General features: G+C 46.1%; 1 protein-coding gene across 2 annotated transcripts in view; it reads right to left on the reverse strand.

Moving 5' to 3' along the window:
* Positions 1 to 22,809, reverse strand: part of LOC126536907 (solute carrier family 35 member F3-like) — a 203,970-nt gene that overhangs the window by 49,657 nt on the left and 131,504 nt on the right. Inside the window, exon 1 of one of the 2 annotated variants that reach the window (XM_050183959.3) lies at positions 18,892 to 19,344. The exons of the other annotated variant lie outside the window; for it this stretch is intronic. Within the exon in view, the coding sequence (XP_050039916.1) occupies positions 18,892 to 18,985 (94 nt within the window). The 5' untranslated portion in view covers positions 18,986 to 19,344. Of the gene's footprint in view, positions 1 to 18,891; positions 19,345 to 22,809 lie in introns of those variants that run through there. 2 annotated transcript variants of the gene reach the window in all.

Raw genomic sequence — 22,809 nt, forward strand, 5'->3', positions numbered from 1 at the left:
CATGTCTTTCATCACTTTCCCCCAGTGCAGGACATAACAAACAGAACGTGCGTCTGGTTAACCTCCCTACCCTTCCTTGCTTCACTCTCTATCAGTGAAAGGGAAGAAGGAGAGGTTTTTTGCTAGTTACCTTCGTATGAAACTAACAGACAGTGAAATCGAGGAAAGCATAGGGGAAATTGCGCTTTTAATCGAAGTTTAATAATGATAAGAAAAAGGTAAATGAATGTGCGCGAGAAAATAACTTGCCACAGAGGGGAACCGAACCTACAACTATAGCATCACTTGCGATTCTCTACCATTTGAGCTGTGGCGGCTGCTGTCCTCCCTCGCTGTTACACGGCTATCCGTGTATGTGTACCAGAACAGGCCTTGGAAGTGTCAGCCTGCGATTCTCATTAACAGAGCGACGGAACTGAACCATCCTTTTAACCGCAGGCGTCGCGTATAGACACGTGAACACAGGCGCAGGCAAGCGGCCAATAAATTTCTTTCTGTTGAAAATACGGCCATACTTGCTAGCCGAAAGCGCAATGATTCACGTAACGTAAAAGCGTATGCTATGGCGCTTTCTAGAATCAAGTAGGCCAATAAATAACCGTATGCTATCGGAAGGCGTTGTTGGCTGGCGTCATGTGGTTATAAGTTCAGTGTCATATTAAACTAGTTCAGAGGTCGCATTTTGTAACTATTTTCGTCGTATTCTATTCATTCCTTATCGTCAATGCTGTAGAGGGGCTGATTCTGGCGATAAAGGGTGCGCTGATACTGGTTAGCGAATGAAGCAGGGCAAGATGAAACTCATAAGCCACGTATGATGTGACCTCATATAATATCATATGAGCATTTGTGGGTCCCCAATTAAAACCCGTATGTTCCCAGATATCGTATAGCGCGTGCCCCCACATGAAATATGGGAACACACGGGTGTATGGGATCTTTTTTGTTTGACAGAGATATAATAGAGAATCTTTAAAAATGGCACCACAAACCGTATTTCTCAGAATTCTAAGAATTATTTTAATGGGGCTTCGGGGCGCGGCCCTGTGACATGACGTCACGTCATGGCACGGCCCGCGCCTCGTCTGCAGACCACAAGGCAGAATATACCGAGCTATATTTTCAATCCGCCTTCTGGTGGCCGAAGGCTGCAGATTTAACGGGGAATGCTTCGTAAGTTTCGCAATAAACACAGCGCAATTTAACAGTGTCTAGAATAGGACCCCAGGGCACTGTAAAATTTATCCACTGTTGTATCCTGTGAAAAGAAGCAAACTTATGAATATCAATTGCGATAACGTTTTACTTCTAATTGTGATTGTTAGAACCGTGACTATTATTGTTCTTCCCCATAGTTTGTTAATATTTCGTCATTAACTTTTTATAGTTACTTTGTCCCCCCTAGGCTGACATTATTTCGCATTCTAATGGACCATAGATTTGCTGCTTAGGCTCATGGCCGAATTACATGTTATTTTTGTCAAACCGTTACATCGGCGACTCAGGCGTAAGTCTTGGTCAGCCTCCCTGCCGTTCACTTGCCTGTTTTTCTTTTCTTTCCCACTTTTATCTGCGGATCGCTGTGTGCGAGATTGATCTGAAATCCTGCTTTCTCCCACCCTTTCACTCGCCCTCCTCCTCCCCACGTGTAGGGTAGCAAACTAAACAAACTACTGCTTAAACTCCCTGCCTTTCCTTCCCCCCGCCATCCCTTTCTCCCTCCCCCTCCCTCTTTCTCTCTCTTCTCCATATTGTCATATTCGACATCTTGTCGACTCTTATTGCCCAACGGGACTGCTCCACCCTCTCTGACTGGCTCCAAAACGAAGCATGGAGGAACTTGACTGTCCATATTAGTACTATCTGTGCGTGCGCACGCACTTTTGCCTCGCCGCCATAGCTTTGCTAGTTTGTTTGCAACGCTCGCTGCTTCAGTGCGGAGAGTACGGGCCCGGAAGTCGCATTTTTCCTCTGGTGTCATCCGAGGAAGCCTAAAAGCAGTGAAGAAGAAACTAGGAATTGGCAAGAATCAGGTGTATGCGTTAAGAGAGAAAGCCGGCAATATCATTGCTAATATGGATGAGAAAGTTCAAGTGGCTGAGGAGTTTTATAGAAATTTATACAGTAGCAGTCGCACCCACGACGATAACGGAAGAGAGAATAGTATAGAGGAATTCGAGATCCCACAGGTAACGCCGGAAGAAGTAAAGAAAGCCTTGGGTGCTATGCAAAGGGGGAAGGCCGCTGGGGAGGATCAGGTAACAGCAGATTTGTTGAAGGTTGGTGGGCAGATTGTTCTAGAGAAACTGGCCACCCTGTATACGCGATGCCTCATGACTTCGAGCGTAACGGAATCTCGGAAGAACGCTAACATAATCCTAATCCATAAGCAAGGGGACGCCAAAGACTTGAAAAATTATAGACCGATCAGCTTACTGTCAGTTGCCTACAAACTATTTACTAAGGTAATCGCAAATAGAATTAGGAACACCTTAGACTTCTGTCAACCAAAGGCCCAGGCAGGATTCCGTAAAGGCTACTCAACAATAGACCATATTCACACTATCAATCAGGTGATAGAGAAATGTGCGGAATATAACCAACCCTTATATATAGTTTTCATTGATTACGAGAAAGCGTTTGATTCTGTCAAAACCTCAGCAGTCATGGAGGCATTACGGAATCAGGGTGTAGACGAGCCGTATGTAAAAAATACTGAAAGATATATATAGCGGCTCCACAGCCACCGTAGTCCTCCATAAAGAACGCAACAAAATCCCAATAAAGAAAGGCGTCAGGCAGGGAGATACGATCTCTCCAATGCTATTCAAAGCGTGTTTACAGGAGGTATTCAGAGACCTGGATTGGGAAGAATTGGGGATAAAATTTAATGGAGAATACCTTAGTAACCTGCGACTCGCTGATCATATTGCCTTGCTTAGTAACTCAGGGGACCAATTGCGATGCATGCTCACTGACCTGGAGAGGCAAAGCAGAAGACTGGGTCTAAAAATTAATCTGCAGAAAACTAAAGTAATGTTTAACAGTCTCGGAAGAGAACACCAATTTACAATAGGTAGCGAGGCACTGGAAGTGGTAAGGGAATACACCTACTTAGGGCAGGTAGCGACGGCGGATCCGGATCATGACATGACATGACATGACATGATCATGACATATCCTGTCATAAGCATGTATCTGAGTTTTCAAATTTAAGTTTAGTTTATGTTTAGTAAATTTCTGCTTAAGTTTTTTGTACCAAAAAGGTTACTGTTATTGCGCTGCCATGTATAACGCCTCCCGGGTCCAGTCAAGCTGCTGACGGCAGCTTTTAGCCCGAGAGGACGTTTCTAGTCTGTACTAGAAGAAGAATAAACTTGAACTTGAACTTGAACTTGAGACGGAAATAATCAGAAGAATAAGAATGTGCTGGGGTGCGTTTGGCAGGCATTCTCAGATCATGAACAGCAGGTTGCCATTATCCCTCAAGAGAAAAGTGTATAATAGCTGTGTCTTACCAGTACTCACCTACGGGGCAGAAACCTGGAGTCTTACGAAAAAGGTTCTAATTAAATTGAGGACGACGCAACGAGCTATGGAAAGAAGAATGTTGGGTGTTACGTTAAGGAATGAGAAAAGAGCAGATTGGGTGAGGGAACAAACGCGAGTAAATGACATCTTAGTTGAAATCAAGAAAAAGAAATGGGCATGGGCAGGACATGTAATGAGGAGGGAAGATAACCTATGGTCATTAAGGGTTACGGACTGGATTCCAAGGGAAGGGAAGCGTAGCAGGGGGCGGCAGAAAGTTAGGTGGGCGGATGAGATTAATAAATTTGCAGGGACGACATGGCCACAATTAGTACATGACCGGGGTTGTTGGAGAAGTATGGGAGAGGCCTTTGCCCTGCAGTGGGCGTAACCAGGCTGACGATGAGGATGATGTCGCCCGCTCGCCTCGCACCCATCGCGAGGATCATCTTCGCAGCCGGGCGGGCCGAGTAATTACTCCCGATGGAAGCGTTCATCGTGTGGGCGCGCAATGCCCAATGCTCGTGGCACCGAAAACCAACCAGTACGCAACGTAGTGATAGTCTAGCAACCTACCAATGTGAACATAGAAGTGTTGTTCCCTTACTATCCTTGTTATAATTCATCACCCACGTTCTTCTCCACTTAGATTGTTCACTGAAGGTTCGTTTTACTTCTTTTCTATGTGATCATCCATTAGTGTGGTCTGAATTATTAATTAAACAATATACTTCGACCCCCAGTTTTATCTTCTCTGTATTTATTTGGACCATTGCTGTACTTACGATATTTATTTATTTAGTTAGTTAGTTAGTTAGTTAGTTAGTTAGTTAGTTAGTTAGTTAGTTAGTTAGTTAGTTAGTTAGTTAGTTAGTTAGTTAGTTAGTTAGTTAGTTAGTTAGTTAGTTAGTTAGTTAGTTAGTTAGTTAGTTAGTTAGTTAGTTATTCATTCATTCATTCATTTATTTCGAATACCCTGAGGGCCGTAGCATGAAAGAGGGGAGTGGGAGTAAAAAATGCAATAAATAAACGTAATTATACATATAACAAAAAAAGCAAGAAAGACAGTAAACCCTGTTTATAGAATGCTAGCTAGGGCGGTTATGCGCGTATAACCACCCGATTTATGGCCCGTCGTATATTGTAAGTACGTTCCATGACTTAAAGGGTATAAATCGTCATCACCATCACCATCAATTCGAGATTGAGCAATCCTTTTCGTGGCAGGCGGTGCAGATGTTATACTATTGAAGTTTAAATCTCCAGTTTGCAGAGCTCCGTAGCATGTTGCGGTTTGGGAGAGGAAAGGCGCATCAACAATGCTGACCCCATTCAATGTTTCGGGAAGCATTACGCGAGTCGAACGTATATAACGTCAGCGAGCGCAACCCGACCGCACGTCTCGCGAAGCGAATTGCTGCTTTTGCGCACCAGACAAAAGAAACGAGCAATCTGAGCCCAGCAGCTCCCCGAAAGGCAAAGAAACAAAAAAAGGACCTAATTACATACCCGGAATCCGGGCAGCTTTCACCTCGGGCGCCACAAAAGGAATCGATTTCGTCTGCGTTTCACGTCAGAGAAGCGGTTTCAGCTTCTCTCTGGGCGACCAAAGTGATGGATTTCTTTCAAAGCCAGAAGTGTTGATAGCCTCCGCGGAGCGCTTTATATTCTGGCCAGATATTGCGGCTGAGTCGCAATAACTCCGGGTTAAAGCGAGCCAAAGAGAGCCAGCAGGCATGTGAAACGATCTTGCCGGCGAGCCCTCCTTTCAGCAATTCAGACAAGCTTTGTGGTGTACTCGGTACTCCCATGTTGCTCTACTTCATGTTCCGACTGCGCCTCTGCATTCTCGAACAACCGTCTCTTTCTGTATTCTTCATTTCAGTGCACAAGTTTCATATGCACATTTTTCGTTATTAGAAATACCCAAAAGAAAAAAAAATAGGATTGTAAGTGCAGTTGCTTGTTATGGAAGGCATATCGTACTTTGGTTTTCTGTGTTCATTAGATATATGTGTATGTTTCCTTTTTTTTTATACGGGAGAGGTTGGATGATGTGAGGGAGGGCGCGCCAATTTCGACCGCGTCTATACTTAAAAATGAAAAATGCGACACTCCTGTGTCGAAGCTTCTGTACTTTAACTTGGGGCTTGCTCCTCTTCTGTTGGCGTTTATTTGGGCTTTTAAAGCAAAGCTTTTTTTTTTTTTTTTTTTGTAATCCCTCCCAGACTTTTCCGTCCGGGGCTGCTGGATTCTGCTGGGTGCTGCTGCGGCCTTGCTGAAAATCTCAAACTTGAAAAAAAAAAAAACTGACTTACGTTGGCCGGTTGGATCCAACCTCGGTCACCCAGCATAACAGAACAATGCCCCGACTCTTGGGCCACAATCGCACGTGCATTTCTACGGTGACAACGTGAACTCGCTCTTGAGATGATCGCCGCATGTGTCACATTGCGTAGCACTGGTGCGTGAGAGCACAGGCACGGGCGCCGGTTTACTTCACGCCAGAGACGCAGGTACATGAAATGGGCAAATCCGTAGCATTTGAGTCGCGGCTTCACGAAAACTTCGCTTCACTTTGATTTCAAGCTGTGCGCTAGATTGGCGTAATTGTAGTTTTTTTTTTTCTGCACCCTTCTTCGACTTATTTTAACGTATCGAGAAATAGACTGGGAAGAGCTCTTATATATATTGGGGACAAACTTCCATCTAATGATTCAATGGCTTCGTTTTTCCGTGCGGCTTATTATTGGCAGGTGAGTGCACTTCATGGAGACTTCTTTTTGGCTCATCAGTGCACATTCATCCAAACCTTTTTTAGCTTGATTACAGGTTTCCTTGCGAAAAACGTCTCGTCGTGCATCTTTACCTAGTTTTCAGCTTTAGTGCAACCATTTCTGATTTGCCAGCGCAAAAAACAAGCAGAAAAAAGAACAACTGGAGAAGCACAAACCAGCCCAAATCTTCAGGTTACTCACTGTAACCAGCTTTTATGTTCTCCCTAGAGGCGTGAACCAAAAGTGAACACATAACTCGTGTCGAATTTTGGCATATTCCGGCTGGTGAAACCGCTTTGAGGGCTGCAGCGCTGTGCCGTCTAAGACTCCACGACAACGGGAGCATGCGATGGCATTATGTCAACAGCAAGAAAGTTCTATGTATGGGTATCGTACGCATTCCGCTACAGAAAACATTTAAAACTTTATTGCATGATAGCCCTAGGTTGTGTCGCTGCATAAATTCAGTGACCAAACAGGCTATAAAAATTTTTCCCCGCGCTCCTTTTTCAGGTACTCACGCACATTCTTCGTAACACTTACAGCCGAGACCATCGTTGTTATCTAGAGCTTGAAATACATATTCTTACCTAAAGTCAGCAAAGATTTAAGTATAACAGATAGGGCAACACCGCTCTATTACCACTGGTAGTTATTGAAATCTCGCACCTGAATGAAAACATGTGGGAGTTTACAACGAAGCATTTGATTTTCTTTGACATTGAAGTGCCTAAGAATGAAGCCTCTATGCCTGAAAATTCCCATAGAACCGCACAACACGCACTTTGAGAAAGTGTGTGGAGCGCAGAATCCTCTACGGCAATTTTTCATGTCGAATCCCATATTTGCATGTTGAATTGAATCTTTATTTTTATGTGTCGCACATGAAAGATGGCGGGAGTAGAGGTTCACAAAAGCAGCTCGACTAGCTCCCACTACCGACAAAAGGGCTCCAAAGCATTGACATCTAATCGCCAACAAAAGATATCAGACATGAGATATGATAATTATTACAATAACAATAATTCAGAACTATTAAAAAACATGAAGTTTAACAGGATACAACAGTTGTTGGTCAAGCATCACAATATAGAAGAAAAAATGTACACACATGTCTAAAGTATAATTCATTGGATTACAGTTATACAGTTGGGTAAATCCCACTTATGACGAATAGCTCGTATAAAGTAGCATTAAAATTAGAATTACAATAGGGGTATGGGTTATTCTCGCTATCGAAGCGCTGCGTTTCCACGAATACCAAGCAGTGTGCTCGGGAGAATGTTCCCTGTTACTTTAGCGCGATAGGCGTCCAGCGGCATTTCCTTTTCACTTGGCACACAAGCGGTGGGTTTTCTGCAAACAAGGCGGCCTACGGTTAGACAGAAGCAGCAGGAAACCTAGCTGATGCCATGCCAGAAAAACTTTGTAGGGAGCACGTGAGAAATCCGAAAGCACCACAAACCTGGCGCATAAGGCAATGAGACGTTTTTATGTATAAGGAATATTTCGTGGCAATGGGACCTCTTATCTATAAGAAATATTTCGTGAATTATTATTATTATTATTATTATTATTATTATTATTATTATTATTATTATTATTATTATTATTATTATTATTATTATTATTACATGGAAACATTCAAGTGCACAAAGGAAACAGGGAGGGAGCAAGCTGACAACTGCCACCGAGAGGGGCACAACGCTTGCCTAGTCTTTCAGGAGGAGGGAATGAAAAGAGAAGACGATTCTCAGCCCGTAGACAACTATCTCGACTGATTTTAGTAAAATGCTAGGTTCACTGAAGTTCTGAAGCCCTAAATTTACTTAAGGAAGAGAGAAGCTGCCCCATAAAGCTGAAGCTGTTGTAATTTCTCCACATAGGCCCCTGACTGACAGATTAGAACATTGAGGTCTATGTGTTTCGGGGTCAATGCGTGTTACCCCACAAAAAAGACCCTCACCACCACCACCATCATCATCATCAGCCGCAGCAGCAGCAGCAGCAGCAGCAGCATCATCATCACTAAGCTAACTCAGCAGGAGTTAAAGATGTCCTGTGAATAATGGTAGATGATACCGATATAATTGAGCCGTTAGTTAGATGTGCCATAAGGCGCTGTACACAGCAGTTCTAAATGCGCTCAAGAGAAATGTGCGCAAGAGCTCGTACAGAAGTGTCCGTTTCCTTTCCTTTCTTTTAATCTTCCGGGTAGTGAACCGCGCTACTGATTGATTCGTTCGCAAGGTTGATCCAAATTGTGACTTTCACCTCAGTAAGCGTGATATTGTATTTTGATATAGCATTTAATTAAATGTCGCTTTAACCTGTCGCCTTTTACATAAAGGGCAGAATTATAGTCTAATGTGCCACACCTGCAGTGTTCGCTAAGGCTTTCGCACAAATGATTTGCGGTTGTCAGGAAAGAAGGAAAACAAGAGGTGAACAGCAAAGAGGTTAACCAGATTAGGTGTCCGGTTGGCTACTCTGCCCAGGGGGATGGGGTAAGGGGCAGAAAAGATAAGAACACAAGAGAAGATAAAAAAATAGAAAAGGAAAGCATTAGTTCGCACAATCTACAGTTTTTCAATGAGCCCTGTTTCCTTTAAAAAGTACACTAGCGCTTTTAAAGCAGTTCATGCCGACGTCGGCTGGGATATTTCACAGCTTCAAGGACATGAAAGAGTTCGTTGAACCGCCTCGGCAATTGGCTAATAAATTATGTTCTCGGACTTTGTAAAGCCGCTGCGTCTTCTGTGTGCACTACAAGTGCGCTGCTGAGTATCACTTTTTACTTAGATTATTTTTTTTTGCATCACGGAAAGTCCATCAAGATTGCTCATTTCTGTTTGTACTGAAAGTTTGTTTTTCTCGGATGTGAATATTTTAAGCTCTTTTTATTCACTTTTACCATTTCTTTTACTGTGATGTATTATGAAGCAAGCAATCACTTTATTTCCACGTAAGCAAGAGAAACATTACAACCTTTATATAGGTGATCCAAGAGAACTCACTGAGTAGTTGTGGGAAGGGCTCAATACAAACAACAATAAAAAGAGCAGTGCAAAGTATAGAACAATGCTATTATCGAAGGAAAGTCACACAAAACATGTCATTATTTCCACTTCAGTGCAAGAACTGAAGAAATATGAAATTAATTAGCACAAAGGTACTTTTAATTATATTCCATGGGAAGGAAAGGTAATTCGATTCCAAAGGAATTTATTATTCTTTTGCTTGATATGATTTGAGAGAGCGAATTACATAGTTTAGAATCGCTATGAATGAACAAAAACGCTCCGTAGTTTGTTCGAATAGCTGGCACTTCAAGTTGCACCGATGACAAGTGATTCTTCCGTCGGACGTCGTGATGCTGCAAACTTATGACCCCACAGCGTAGGATTATGTGAAGCATCTTATACGTTAGAATGATTTTCCGATGTTCATTAATTTTACTTACTATTAGAATGTTTGTTTAGTAAAGAGAGCATTACAGATAGAGCCAAGCCTGCCTAGAAACAGGATAATACGTAAGGCGGCGTTTTGGGCGTCCTTCAGGGGAAGTACTTCGAAGGCTTAATTGAACCATATGCAGCAGTGGCGTTAATCATATGGCAATATTGATGGATGAAGCATTAATAAAGGGGTAGTAGGATTTTGAGGGAGGAAATGTCTCGCAATTTGTATAGTATCGGCGTCTTCTTTTGTACTTTTTTACTCGCTTGGTCCACGTGTCCGTGCCACGACAGCTAATGTCTAATGATACACCAAGAAACTTGGTTTCATGTGCGCACAGCAGCAATTCATTGCTCAAATGCAAAATGCATCTGGATTTCAGACACGTTTTTTTTTCACCTAAAACAAGGACGTAACTAATTTGAAGGTGCGAGGGGAAAAAAACCACAAAAAAAGTCGTTGTATTGTTTCGACTGATGTTTCACACTATTGTTCTCTTTCTTTTTCCAGTTGTAATGAATACCTTAATATCATCAGCGCATAACACGCACTCCTGACACAGGTATGATAGCAGATCATTTGCGGAGACGAAAAATAAGAATGGGTTAAGAAAGAACCCTGCGGGACACCAACATTGATCGTCATTATGTTGAACTTTTGACCATTAACTTCTACGTACAAATTACATGGGATGCCTCGTATTCCGCAATCACTATAGTCCTTTAGCTTTTTTTATGAGCAAGGTATGACTGAGCCGGTCGAGAACGTTGGTTAGATCGTCGCTTCTTATCACTACTAGGTTCCTAATCTCGCTTCGCTTTAATAAAGAGAAAGTATTCTGTAACTGATGGAGGAAATGAACCTCTGCCGTCGAACACAGCCGCCCCGGGCTCTAGTCGCTAGGCCACGCGATCGCTTTGTTTTCCTTATTGCTTTATTTCTAAGTTCACTCATCATCAACACGTGAGTTCTGAGAACACGCATGCGAAAAACATATGCAACGTGTACCAATTAGCGTAATTGTAATCACATCAAAATTATCTTGCCTTTGTCAAGAGCTCTAACCTCGACAACTATTCCGGAGGGCGTTCTTGCGCTGTTTGCAGAGGCGTTTATACTTTCTCGGAAACGAATCCGAGTGGCCAACTCTAGAAGGCGTACATTTGAAGAGGCAGACGAAATGACGAGGGCATAAAAGGACTCAGAACTAGTGCACAAGTTTGCATAGTTTCCTCCTCATATTCCCATTACGAAGGGGCATGTAGAGCTGCTGGCAGGATGCTCAAGATTTGAGGAAGTGAATTCCATAGTTTGGAATCGATAGGAACGAATGAAAACGTTCCGTAGTTTGTTCGAATAGCTGGCACTGACCTTTATAAAACATCTCAAAAATACCCTTCTTCCGAACAATGAAGGAAAACGTGATGTATTGTCTCGTACCGATTACAGATTAAACAAAATGTGTCACGGTACAAAAAACAAAAGAAAAGAAAAAAATTTTTTTTCTAGACTGTCTTTACTGAAAGCGTTCCTGTATAAATTATAAAAAATAAAGAGTTTTGACTCCTCGTTAAATATGCATGCTCTTTACCTTCCTAGTATATTCTGGCCTTGGCTACCCCTGCAAAGAGGTATATATAAAGGCACAGGAAATTAGGTACCGCATACATCTCTATACAACTTTTTCCTTGGCCAGAATTTAGGTGGTCTTTTGAAGAACCCCCTTAAGAAGCGCACAGTGGAGACAACCTCCTTAAAAAAGCCCGTAAGGGTTCTGAGATTGCTGTATGTGGCAACAATAAAATTTTGCAGCGGTTCGGTCATTCTCATATGACAAACAGCGCGCAAGAAATGGTCCCTGACGTCCTGAAAAAGTTGAAATATGTTTACGAGCTGACGTACAAAGAGGTGTCCCAGACCTGCTCCCCCACCTTTGAAGCGCCGTAACAGTTTCGACCGACTACTCCTCTCCCAGCTCGAAGCCCACGCATATAGGCGGTGAAATTCCTTAATTTTTAAGCGAGAACAGTATAACTCCTGCACTGCGTACCAACTCTCACTGCTAAAGAACAAATTAGCCACTTTCTATCTGTCCACTATTTGCCGCACCTCTTTTACTTGTTGCCAGTACTGATCATTGTGTTCGTAGAATTCAAGTGACACACCAATATATTTTACTGTGGTATTTCTCCACCTAATTTTTGCAAAAGCATCTGGGGTCGAAGGCCATTCTCCGTGCCGAAGCCTCTGGCACTTACTCCAATTCACAGAACCACACGAATACTTCCCTCATTCAAAAGGCAAGCCAGCTCTTTGAAACGCTGATCGGCAGAAGAGGCGGCTATTGCGCTTGCCCTCATTTCGACGCCTGCCACTAAATTATCTCTGACTCCAAATCCACCATATTCAATTATGCCAAAGGCTATATCTCCCAAGCTACTGCTCGCCTGCTTTGATTCTGGCACTCCAAACACCCGGTAACCCTAATGTGGACCTTAGAACACGCTGCCCCCCCCACCTTCCTTGAAACGAGGAGATCTACTCCCCAGCCCGAGGTCTCACATTCTGGGCAAGAGCTGGACACACTCCATTAACCGGGGAACGCCTGCTAACCTTTAGAGATATTCTCACTCACTATCGGGACAACCGACGAGAATGCACACCCCCAGCTCCTTCCCTTACTATTCCACAAGTCACACATTGGTGCCAACTACAGATTCGCACGACTCCCTACCCCATCCTCCTTCATGCTTGGTAACCCAAAGAACTCCGCTCATCCTGTAAACTCTGTGTTGAACCAGGCGAATTTCTTCACACTCTCCTCACGCCCCCCTCCCCCCCACTTCCCTCATTCCCCCTCCCCGGCCACGGCGCAGTCCTGCTGGGAAACGGTGCTCACCAGCATCACAGCTAAAGATCGGCGCTGGATCATTGCCACCGCGATTAAAACGATAGCTTTACAAGGACTATCATTTGCAATGTAAGGGCGTTTTCCACACAGGGACCGCCCAAATACCATATAGGGGGGCTTCGCCCCACGTCTTATATTTTGGCAATAAACGTTTCTCCCACCGCAACATTGAAACGCTTGGCGCGTGCGCCACGGGCTCCTTTCTCGACTTCGTTTCTCTTGACACATCGCGCTTTGAGGCACCGTGTTATGCTGGGCTATCTCCAGGACCAGTCGACTTTTCCCAGCACACTCCTCGTAGAAGTAGAAGGTATATGTAGAAACTGTGCGACGTTGTACTATTCTTATGATCGCCCCAGGTTAATCATGTTTTACCATTTCTTCGCTGGAGTACGAATTCCATTGCCGTTTACACCACATGAGATGGTCATATACACCACATGAGATGGTCATAGGCAGATAGTATAGCACGTAGTTGCTGATGGCGTCGCATTTTTTTTCCCTATCTTATTTATTCTCTCACCCTAACAACGTTATATACAATGAGACGCTGGGCTAAACTAATTGCCCCCACATGATACAGAGCCTATCTCTCGAATAAATCAGTCAGGTTGAAGATATGGTTACGCGAAGGACGAGTCACTAAGACGAGCAGCTATTTACAGGTTATGTACACAAAGTGGTTGCAGCGCTGACCGGTTAGATTCTCTGCGCGAGCCCCGTTCGTCCTTCTTTCTCTTTTCTCGAGTGATGGTGCCCACGCGCCTCGTTAAACATTCAAATGCCACACGCGCGTAGCATAATCCCCCGGCGGCAGAAGCGACGACCCGGAGCGTCTAAATGTCATCACTGGGAGGGTGATACTGCTTCAGTCGTGTAACGTGCATGATATCACTGGACTGGAAAGCAGATGGGACGTCAGGACGATCTCGTAGGTGACGGGAGTCACGGCACGAAGCACTCGGTATGGGCCTGTGTAACGAGACAGCAGTTTTTCTGACAGGCCGACCTGACGCGACGGAGACCATAGAAGCACCAAAGAACCAGGCGGGAAGTGCACGACTCGGTGTCGCCGGTCGTACAAACGCCTTTGACTCTCTTGGAATTTCAGAAGGTGGTCACGGGCAATTTCCCTTGCGTAGGCACAGCGGGAGATGGCGTCAAGTGCATATTCACTGGTCAGTGATGCGTGAATAGGGAGGGTTCTGTCGAGGGTCAGCGCTGGTTCTCGGCCGAACAGAAGGAAAAATGGGGAATAACCGGGTGTGCCGTGGCGCGAGGAATTATAAGCAAATGGGACAAAGGCTAGAGCGAGGTCCCAGTCAGTGTTGTCTGAAGAGACATATTTCGCAGGCATATCTGTGAGAGTGCGATTGAGACGCTCCGTGAAGCCATTTGTTTGCGGATGGTATGACGTGGATAGCCTGTGCCTCGTGGCACAGGACTGCGGTGACATCTGTGGCGCAGCTTGTAGGAAGCGCTCGGGTGATGGCGTAGCGCGTGGCGTAATCCATGGCCACAGCGATCCACCAGTTCCCAGAGGAAGGAAGAGGGAAAGGGCCAAGTAAATCCAAACCAACAAGAAAGAATGGTTCCTCGGGAATGTCGAGTGGTTGAAGGTATCCAGCAGGGAGCGTCGATGATGTCTTGCGTCACTGGCATTTCTCACACGCAGCTACGTATCTTCGAACGGAGCGAGCTAGCCCTGGCCAAAAGAAGCGATGGCGGATCCGGTCGTAGGTACGTGACACACACAGGTGACCGGCAGTGGGGAGGCCGTGAAGTTCGTGGAGAACAGCCGATCGAAGGTGTTTGGGGGTCACAAAGAGTAATGCAGGGCCGTCGGGGTGAACGTTGTGGCGGTAGACTACGCCATCTTGAAGTGTAAATAACCGAAGGGAACTGTCGGCAAGGGATGGTTCCAGGCCGTCAATAATGAAACGCAAGGACAGGTCACGGCGCTGCTCGTCGGCGACACGGAAAAACAGAGAGCAGTGGAAAAACAGAGAAAACACAGGCGTTGGTGTCAGTATCAGACGTAGAGGTCGCGTCTTCGATTGGGCAGCGAGAGAGGCAATCTGCATCCTGGTGTTGGCGTCCCGACTTGTAAGTCACTGTGTAGGGATATTCTTGTAGTCGGAGGGCCCAACGACCGAGCCGGCCAGTAGGATCCTTGAGCGACGAAAGCCAACAGAGAGCATGGTGGTCTGTGATTACTGAGAAGGGCTTGGCATATAAATATGGGCGGAACTTTGAAACAGCCCAGACGAGAGCAAGGCATTCGTGCTCGGTAATCGAATAGTTGCGCTCTGCAGTTGTCAGGAGCCGGCTAACGTAGGCTATAACGCAGTCGTGTCCGTGTTGGCGTTGCGATAAGACGGCACCGATCCCATAACCACTGGCATCGGTTCAGACCTCTGTAGGTGCGGACGGGTCAAAGTGGCCCAAGGTGAGAATCGTGACAATGCGTGAAAATGCGACAGCCTGAGGGGAACCCCACGTTAAAGGCACGTCTTTCTTCAGAACTTCAGTGAGTGGTCGAACGATTGCGGCGAAATATTTCACGAACCGACTGAAATAAGAACAGAGCCCCACAAAACTCCGGGCGTTTTTGACAGACTGAGGTAAAGGAACACGCGTTACTTCTGGAACCTTCTCCGGGTCGGGTTGTACGCCGGAAGCATCGACGAGATGGCCTAGCACTGTAATCTGTCGGCGCCCGAAGTTGCGCTTTGATGAGTTTAATTGGAGCCCAGCCTTGCGGTAGACGTCAAGGATAGCTGCGACGCGCTCAAGGTGCGTCTCAAATGTAGGAGAAAACACAAGGACGTCGTCGTCGAGGTAACAAAGGCAAGTTGACCATTTGAAACCTTGAAGCAGAGAGTCCATCATCCGTTCGAACGTGGCGGGGGCATTGCATAAACCGAACAGCATAAACTTGAATTGTTAGAGGCCATCTGGAGTGACGAAAGCGGTATTTTCTTGGTCTTGCTTATCGATGGAAATCTACCAATAACCAGATCGAAGGCCGATGGACGAAAAGTATTTGGCACAGTGAAGACAGTCAAGAGCGTCGTCGATTGGTGGTAAAGGGTAAACGTCCTTTTTAGTGAATCGGTTTAGGTGGCGGTAATCAACGCAGAAACGCCACGTGCCATCTTTCTTTTTGACGAGCACAAAGTGGTTGCAGCGCTGACCGGTTAGATTGACAACTATTCCACTCTGTGAAGGTGGAATGGCAGCGATAGCTGAGGACAGTCAAAGCTCTCAAACGAAAGGCAAAGTGCTTTCGCCGCCATTCCATCTTCACAGCGTGGAATGGTTGCCATTTCTTCGTTCAACATCGCGGGAACGTTATTTGTCGGTGGTCGTGTCGCGCCGGCGCCGTTTACATTCTCGTTTCTGTTATCTCCGGCGCTCCTCGTACGCATGTTGTTTTTCGGGTGTACGAACTATACGTGTCCGCCCCATCGATAACGCAGCTGTTTTTAGCCCCGATACCTCTCCTGCTTATATTCTGCGATAACCTTGACGTCACGCTATTTTTCAATGCGAGCGTTCTAATCTGTTCCGCATTTTGACATCTGCCCCGCCGCACTGCACCCGTACGTGATGACACACATATCAAACGATAAAACCCATTGTGTGTCGGTTTGTTAGAAATCGCTAAGTCTGTTTCTGTTGCCGGACGCCGAACAAGCTACGGAAGATTAGTCATACACAGCCTTCGCTGTAAAACGTCGGTGTGCTATGGGTGCACGTTACAGGCTCCCAGATGTTCAAAATTTCTGGAGTGCCCCACTGGTGTTGGCCCGCAAAACCCCCAGAATATAATTTTAATTTTAATTGACAGCTTGTGAATTAGAGACCAGTCTGTCTAGTTTTTTTTTTTTTTTTTACCATGTCTGCAACGTGCTGGGCTTTATGCTAGGGTGAATTACCAACAAGTCGCAATAGGCAGCATTAGCCAAATGCGGTCGACGATCTGCTCACAGATTGTGTCAAGAGAAATACTATACCGGTCCAAAGCCATGTTGGAAGCCGGGTTGTTTTAGGGTGAGATATCGGAAACGCCACTTTTAAATGCACTGCGCGAAGCCACGACATATGTTTCCGCCCAACCTCGACCCGTATATATCGATGCCGGACTACCCTGCCTGGGAAGTATGCCGTGCGGAAGGCCCACGAAGCTAACGACCCATTAGTGGCAGCCGGTGCCGTGCTTTGCATACCGCCCAGCACAAGGGAGGCGCGCCCTCGTTGCCCAACAATGCAGAGGCCTGGTCTTCACCGACTCGCTCGCTGTTCATTTAGCGCTGTTGGCAGGGAGGCTTTGCAGACCTTGCTGCAATTTCGCTACAAATCTGGCTCCATTTAATTTAGATTATCCTGCCCGGACCGCGAACGCAGTGGCGATGACGGGACGGCTAATCTGAGGCTGTCGTGCAGCAAGCTTGTCAAATGACTCGCGTCAAAAACAACTTACGCTGACTCGAATATAGCGAGAGAAAGCGTTAGTGCGTGGTTGAGGCACAGCGTTGCGTTTTCTTCCTAGCGCGAAACCATGCAGTAACTGCTGTCTCTGCGCGTACGCTTAGAAGGCGAGAAAAAAAATGTATGAATGAACGTAAACGACCGCTGGTTAAGGTTTGGTAGAGCATGGCCCCTTGTTCTGGTAACTGCTGTAAAGTTTGAGCGCAGATTTGCCTGCCAACATACCTTAACGATGGACTTTACAACGCTTTCTTACTTTGTTAAAGCATCAAACGTCCTTCTTTAATTCTTATTTTCTATACGAGACTCTGCATACGTAGCTGGTAGGTCTTCGTAATCGTTATTGGCGCCCACACCATAGTATACTTAAAATGCTTGTACGGCGCTGAGAGTTTTCAAAGTGCTTTTAGCCTCATCTTCTCTCTTTCTTAATATTGTGTTCTCGCAAGTAATATTACGGTATTGCGGAGTGGTGTGACATCCAAGTACGGCACTTTCTATGCCCTTGATATGAAGAAATTGTTATGGAGACAAAATTCACACGGCTTTTAGTTACAAAGAAAACACGAGGCATGAAAAGTGTGAGAATGGCGAACTTAAAACGAGGCTGGGAGTACACTACCCATGCTGCACTAAACTTGTCAATTGACTAAGTGTGCGCGTACGTGCATGCGGTTGCAGCTTAAACTTCGCATGGGCGCACCCGCTTAGTTAAAGAGAGATCGTAGCATGCGCATGCCGAATTACTCATACCATCCGTTCACTACCCAAACCGAAGATACCTAGCTATTTTATATATGTCTGAAGAAAAGCAAAAACCATGGCAGATGCTGTGGCGCAGGCATCCGGCCAAAACGGAATAAAAGCAGATGAAAAGAAAAATTATTGTGTTAAAAGCAAAAGCGAGTCAAAGCCTCTGTTTTCCACCATACATTCGTGAACAATTTTTTCTACTGACCCTCATGCAAGTCTTAGATTAGTTTAATCTGAACACGGTACACTGAACAAAAAGTCTGTGGAATTTTCCACTGCAGTGTAGCACATAAGGGCACACGCGGCAACACCAGCGTCAATTTTCTTAAAGCACGCCACGCTGATGGCTGAATCAAACCCGCTCCAATGCGAACGCTCATAATGCGCCACAAGACAACATGCTGGTATACAATATAAAACACTCCTTAGAAATTCACCACTAAAACTGACAATATTCTTGCTGAGAAAAAAGGTTATTACGTTGACAAAACTGGTTTTGGCCAAACGGACATCCGTATGGTTAACCCCTCTGTCTTTCTTCACTTCCTCTCTCTCTTAGTATATAGGCGATCTCTTACTAAATGCTTTGCGAAATAAAGACCATCCAAAGAATAAATACACAGAAAGACAGTCGATGAGGGTCTCTAGTGGAAAATAAATTGAAAAGAATAATGTGACACACCAAAGCAACGTTCTCAGCAAGACCGTCAGGGCCACCACAGGTGCAGCTGTCCTCTTCCAAGACACGTTGACAGTGGCAGTCGCGAATTCCCCCCCCCCCCCCCCCCGCCCGCACAACATTCCTTAAACACCCACATGGAAATCCCTTCTTAGGTATCATTCCGCGCGATCTATGTTCGTCGCCACCTCCTGCACCACGCAGCTAAACAACAGGTGAATCCCTTCCTCGGAGATTCAACTCAGCTCCTTCTTTAACCTCGAAGTTCACGCCGCTCTCTCACTCACCGTAACGGCTGTCGAACGAGTCTCCTCCGAACAGGTAGCTGATCTCGGACGGGCCTCGTGACAGCGGCGGCGCGTGGGTCTGTGCGGAGTCCATGTCCTGGTCCGTGCCGACGGGACAACGGAGAGCGTTCGACGACGACAGCGGCAAGGACGTGGCAGCGTCGCGACGGTGTCGGGCAAATTTCCCGCGAGGAGTCGGTTGCCTGCCGTCAGACGGCGGGCCGGCGATCCGCGGCCAGCCGCGCACGCCACAGACCGCGGTGTCCGGTGCGCGCGCGTTTTGGGCACGGCGGGCTCCCCGTACGCATGATTAACAGCGACAACGTCAGCCCACGCAAGGAGGAGGAGCAGGGACGGCGACGACGACGACGCGCTGGCGCATCGATTCGGGAAGTTGTCGCCCCCCGTGGTCGCTCTCTCTTCCTCTTTTCCCGAATCCTGGCGTGCGAGCGAAGGGTCACCGCTATGCCGTCGCCGCCACCACCGCACTGTAGCCGCACGCTGTTCGCCCTTCGCGGGACGCGCGCATGCGGTGTGCCTACCTGAAGGCTCCGCTGGTGTGGCGCACGGCGGCGACAAGCAGCGCACCGCGACGCGAGAGACGTCAGCGCGTTTGGGATAAGGGGGAGGGAGAGAGAGTGCGCGCTTGGGAAGTGGCGAGGGCGAGGATGTTAAGCCCAGTCCCTACCCGCCCCGAGAGAAACGACCGCCGCGCGGGAACGGTGTGTGTGGAGGAGAGGGGAGTCTATAGCGAGAGAAGACACGCCTGAGCCAGGTCTGGGTTCTGCTGGCGTGAAAGTGTATTTCCTTCGTATTCTCTGTTTTTTTTTCTCTCTCTCTCAGCGCAGCAAGGAAGTCGATAGCTGGGCGTTTCGCCCAGTGCAGGGAAGTTACTTGCAGACGTCTCTCTGGAATAGAACTTTCATAGTTTGCTTTATTGTTCTTTTCTCTTTTTTTCCGCTTTTGTATCCAGGAAACAGTTCAAAGCGCCGAGAGAGTAACCAGAATGCGCCGGGATGGAAAAGCGACGCATGCGTGACAACAAATATGTGTGGAATCTGAAGTCAGTGCCTGCCATTTCGGAAAGCAGAGCGCTTGAGAGAAAAGAGAAAAAGCCGCACTGTGTTTTCGGATTTGTTGCTACTGTTCAGAACACAATGTCGCCTAGACAACGCCTGCATTTTGATCGACGAAATTAGGTTCAAGCGGGACTTAAGACATCGTTTCATAGACACGACGTTATACGCGTTATGTCATTGACGGAGGATAATTGGAATAATTAATTGTAAAGTGTTGTAATTGCAGGTGGTATGTGATTAGTCATGTACTCTTGATGTTAGATTTCTCTCTGTAGTTATGATTACTTTTCAATGCAATGTTAGAAATTTCTGCAGGGATAAGAAGTACTTTCGATTGGTGGTGGTTCTGTTCTCTTTTTGAAAAATATTGCGATGCATGAGGATGCCTTCGCATATCTGCAAAAGTGCGCGACCATCTGCAGATCTGCAGATGAGTGTGTTGAGAAGAAAATAAACTTGAGCACCACATCGGGACAGGATAACGCATACAAGAAATAGAGATGCAAAGAGTAACATGAGTACCACACCCTCTTTTCCATGCCCCTGCAATGTTCAGCAGCGCAGCAAACGGGGATAGTTGATGCATGTTCATAGTGGTCTTGCGGAGTGTTTTAGATAGAAAAATAAAGAGAAGGCACGTGTAAAATGTGTTTTGTCGTTTAAAACGAAGCGCAGGAATACCATGAGTCCATTAAAGTTACACGTGCGCCTTTGTATGTGCGCCTCGCGATGTTTACGACGACTGAAGGTGAAGTAAGATGTAGGCATTCGTGTCACTGAAAATCGCCAGAAGCGGTCCTCGCGACAAGGAAATTCATGAATGAATGAATGAATGAATGAATGAATGAATGAATGAATGAATGAATGAATGAATGAATGAATCAATCAATCAATCAATCAATCAATCAATCAATCGTGCATGCCAACACGGGCACAAGAAAAACGAAAAAAAAGAAAACACAAACGTTGACTATCGACTGAAAGGTCGCTCGGATGCTCAGAGGCGGAAAAGGAGGAAGACACGAAGCTTGTCTGCGCATGTGCAAGAGAATTCAGCGCCAATCTGTTCATCATGGACCCGCGTGGGCAGTGGCGACACTTTGTAGCCAGTTCAATTTAATCAATTAACTTCTGGTATCCTACGTAACAAAAGAGAAACGATCTGATTATGAGGCACGCCGTAGTGGGGGACTCCGGATCAATTTTGACCACCCGGAGTTCTCTAACGGGCACCCAATGCACAGTACGCGGTAGCTTTTGTATTTGGCCCCCATCGAAATGCTGCTGCCACGGCCGGGAATTGAACTCGCGCCCTCGGGCGTAAGAGAAGTCTTTAGCACGAGCGCGACTCCGTTGCCGCCTATTCAAATACATGTAAAACGCAGAGACACTTTTCTGAGACAACCACTGGGCCTATTGTTGCATTTGAGAGAAAAAGTTAAATTATGTTTACTTTTGGGAGTGGAATTTTCATTTAAGGCCTGAACTTCTTAAAAGTAATTTTCGAAAATTCGTAAGCTTGAAAAAAATGTAGAAACAAGAAGTTTACAATTTAGTAGCTCTGCACCAAGAACAGAGATCGAAGTTCTGTAAATTGCATCCGTTAGAGCATCCAAAGCGGAAAATTTTGGTATATCAATCTATTTCTTATGTTAATTAGTTACCCCCGCCGCAGTTGCTTAGCGGCTATGATGTTGCGCTGCCAAGCACGAGGTGGCGGCAGCCGCATATCGATGGGGGCGAAATGCAAAAAAGCCCATGTCCCGTGCATTGGGGGCGCGTTAAAGATCCGCTGGCGATCAAGATTAATCCGGAGTCCCCCACCACGGCGTACCTCATAATCAAATCGTGGGTTTGGCACGTAAAACCCCACAATTCAATTCAACTTAGCACGTGCGTAAATCAGCCCTGAATTATCTTTCACAAGCATGAATTGTCGTGCTTAACGGTAATCTTTCACGAGGTGCCGCACGTTTCTATTACTGACGGTGTGTCGCTGCCTTCACATTGAGCATGCGCAGGTGAGTTCTGTGTCTTCCTTCTTTTCCTCCACAGCGCGCCCTTTCAGTTAATAGTCGACGGTCCACGTTTCTGTAGTAGTTTTTGTCGCTACTTGTGCCCATGTTGGCACGTCTGCCTTTCAGAACTACTACAACGCCGGCCATCCCTAGACAAGTGCATTCAGCATACGTTACTGACTCACATAATTACGCTCCGTAGGCTTTCACCATCACCTTTAATGCTAAAGCATGATATGGCTTACGAGGCGGAAAATCCGGCGTTGTTGGCGTGACCACCGAAGGTGCGAGAAGGCTACGAACCCTCGACCTTTGGTCGGAGTCGAACCAACGACATTTGGTGTTAATTAAGGCGAAGTTATTTATTCACAGTTAATTACGGTAGAGTTAATTAAGGCACTCGAACCGACCACCTTTGGTGTGAGTCGAACCCATGGCCTTTGGTGTTAATTAAGGCGAAGTGAAATTAAGACGGCTGGAAGAACATAGGCATCGCGCGGTGGCCGCAAGGTTTTAGCATTCATCCACGTGCGAATAACTAAGTGCCCCCCCCCCCCTTTTTTTTTTCTGGGGCTATTCTCACGCATCCGTTGTAGCAGGCAACCAGACTGCTCCTAGTTTTGCGCGCTCAGAGTTGGTATTCCGGACAACGCGAAAGGTTCTCCGAGACGAAAAAACAAATGTAATGAAGCAGGCTGTCTTAGATCACTTCGATTTTTTGTAGTCTCACCTCACCAACTTTGTGCGACAAAGGCACTACACAGACCTAAATACACCCAACCGTGCCCCATCCACACATGGTCACAGCAAACGCCAATGTG

Source organism: Dermacentor andersoni, chromosome 4 (assembly GCF_023375885.2).
Source record: "Dermacentor andersoni chromosome 4, qqDerAnde1_hic_scaffold, whole genome shotgun sequence".
Classification (NCBI taxonomy): Eukaryota; Metazoa; Arthropoda; class Arachnida; order Ixodida; family Ixodidae; genus Dermacentor; species Dermacentor andersoni.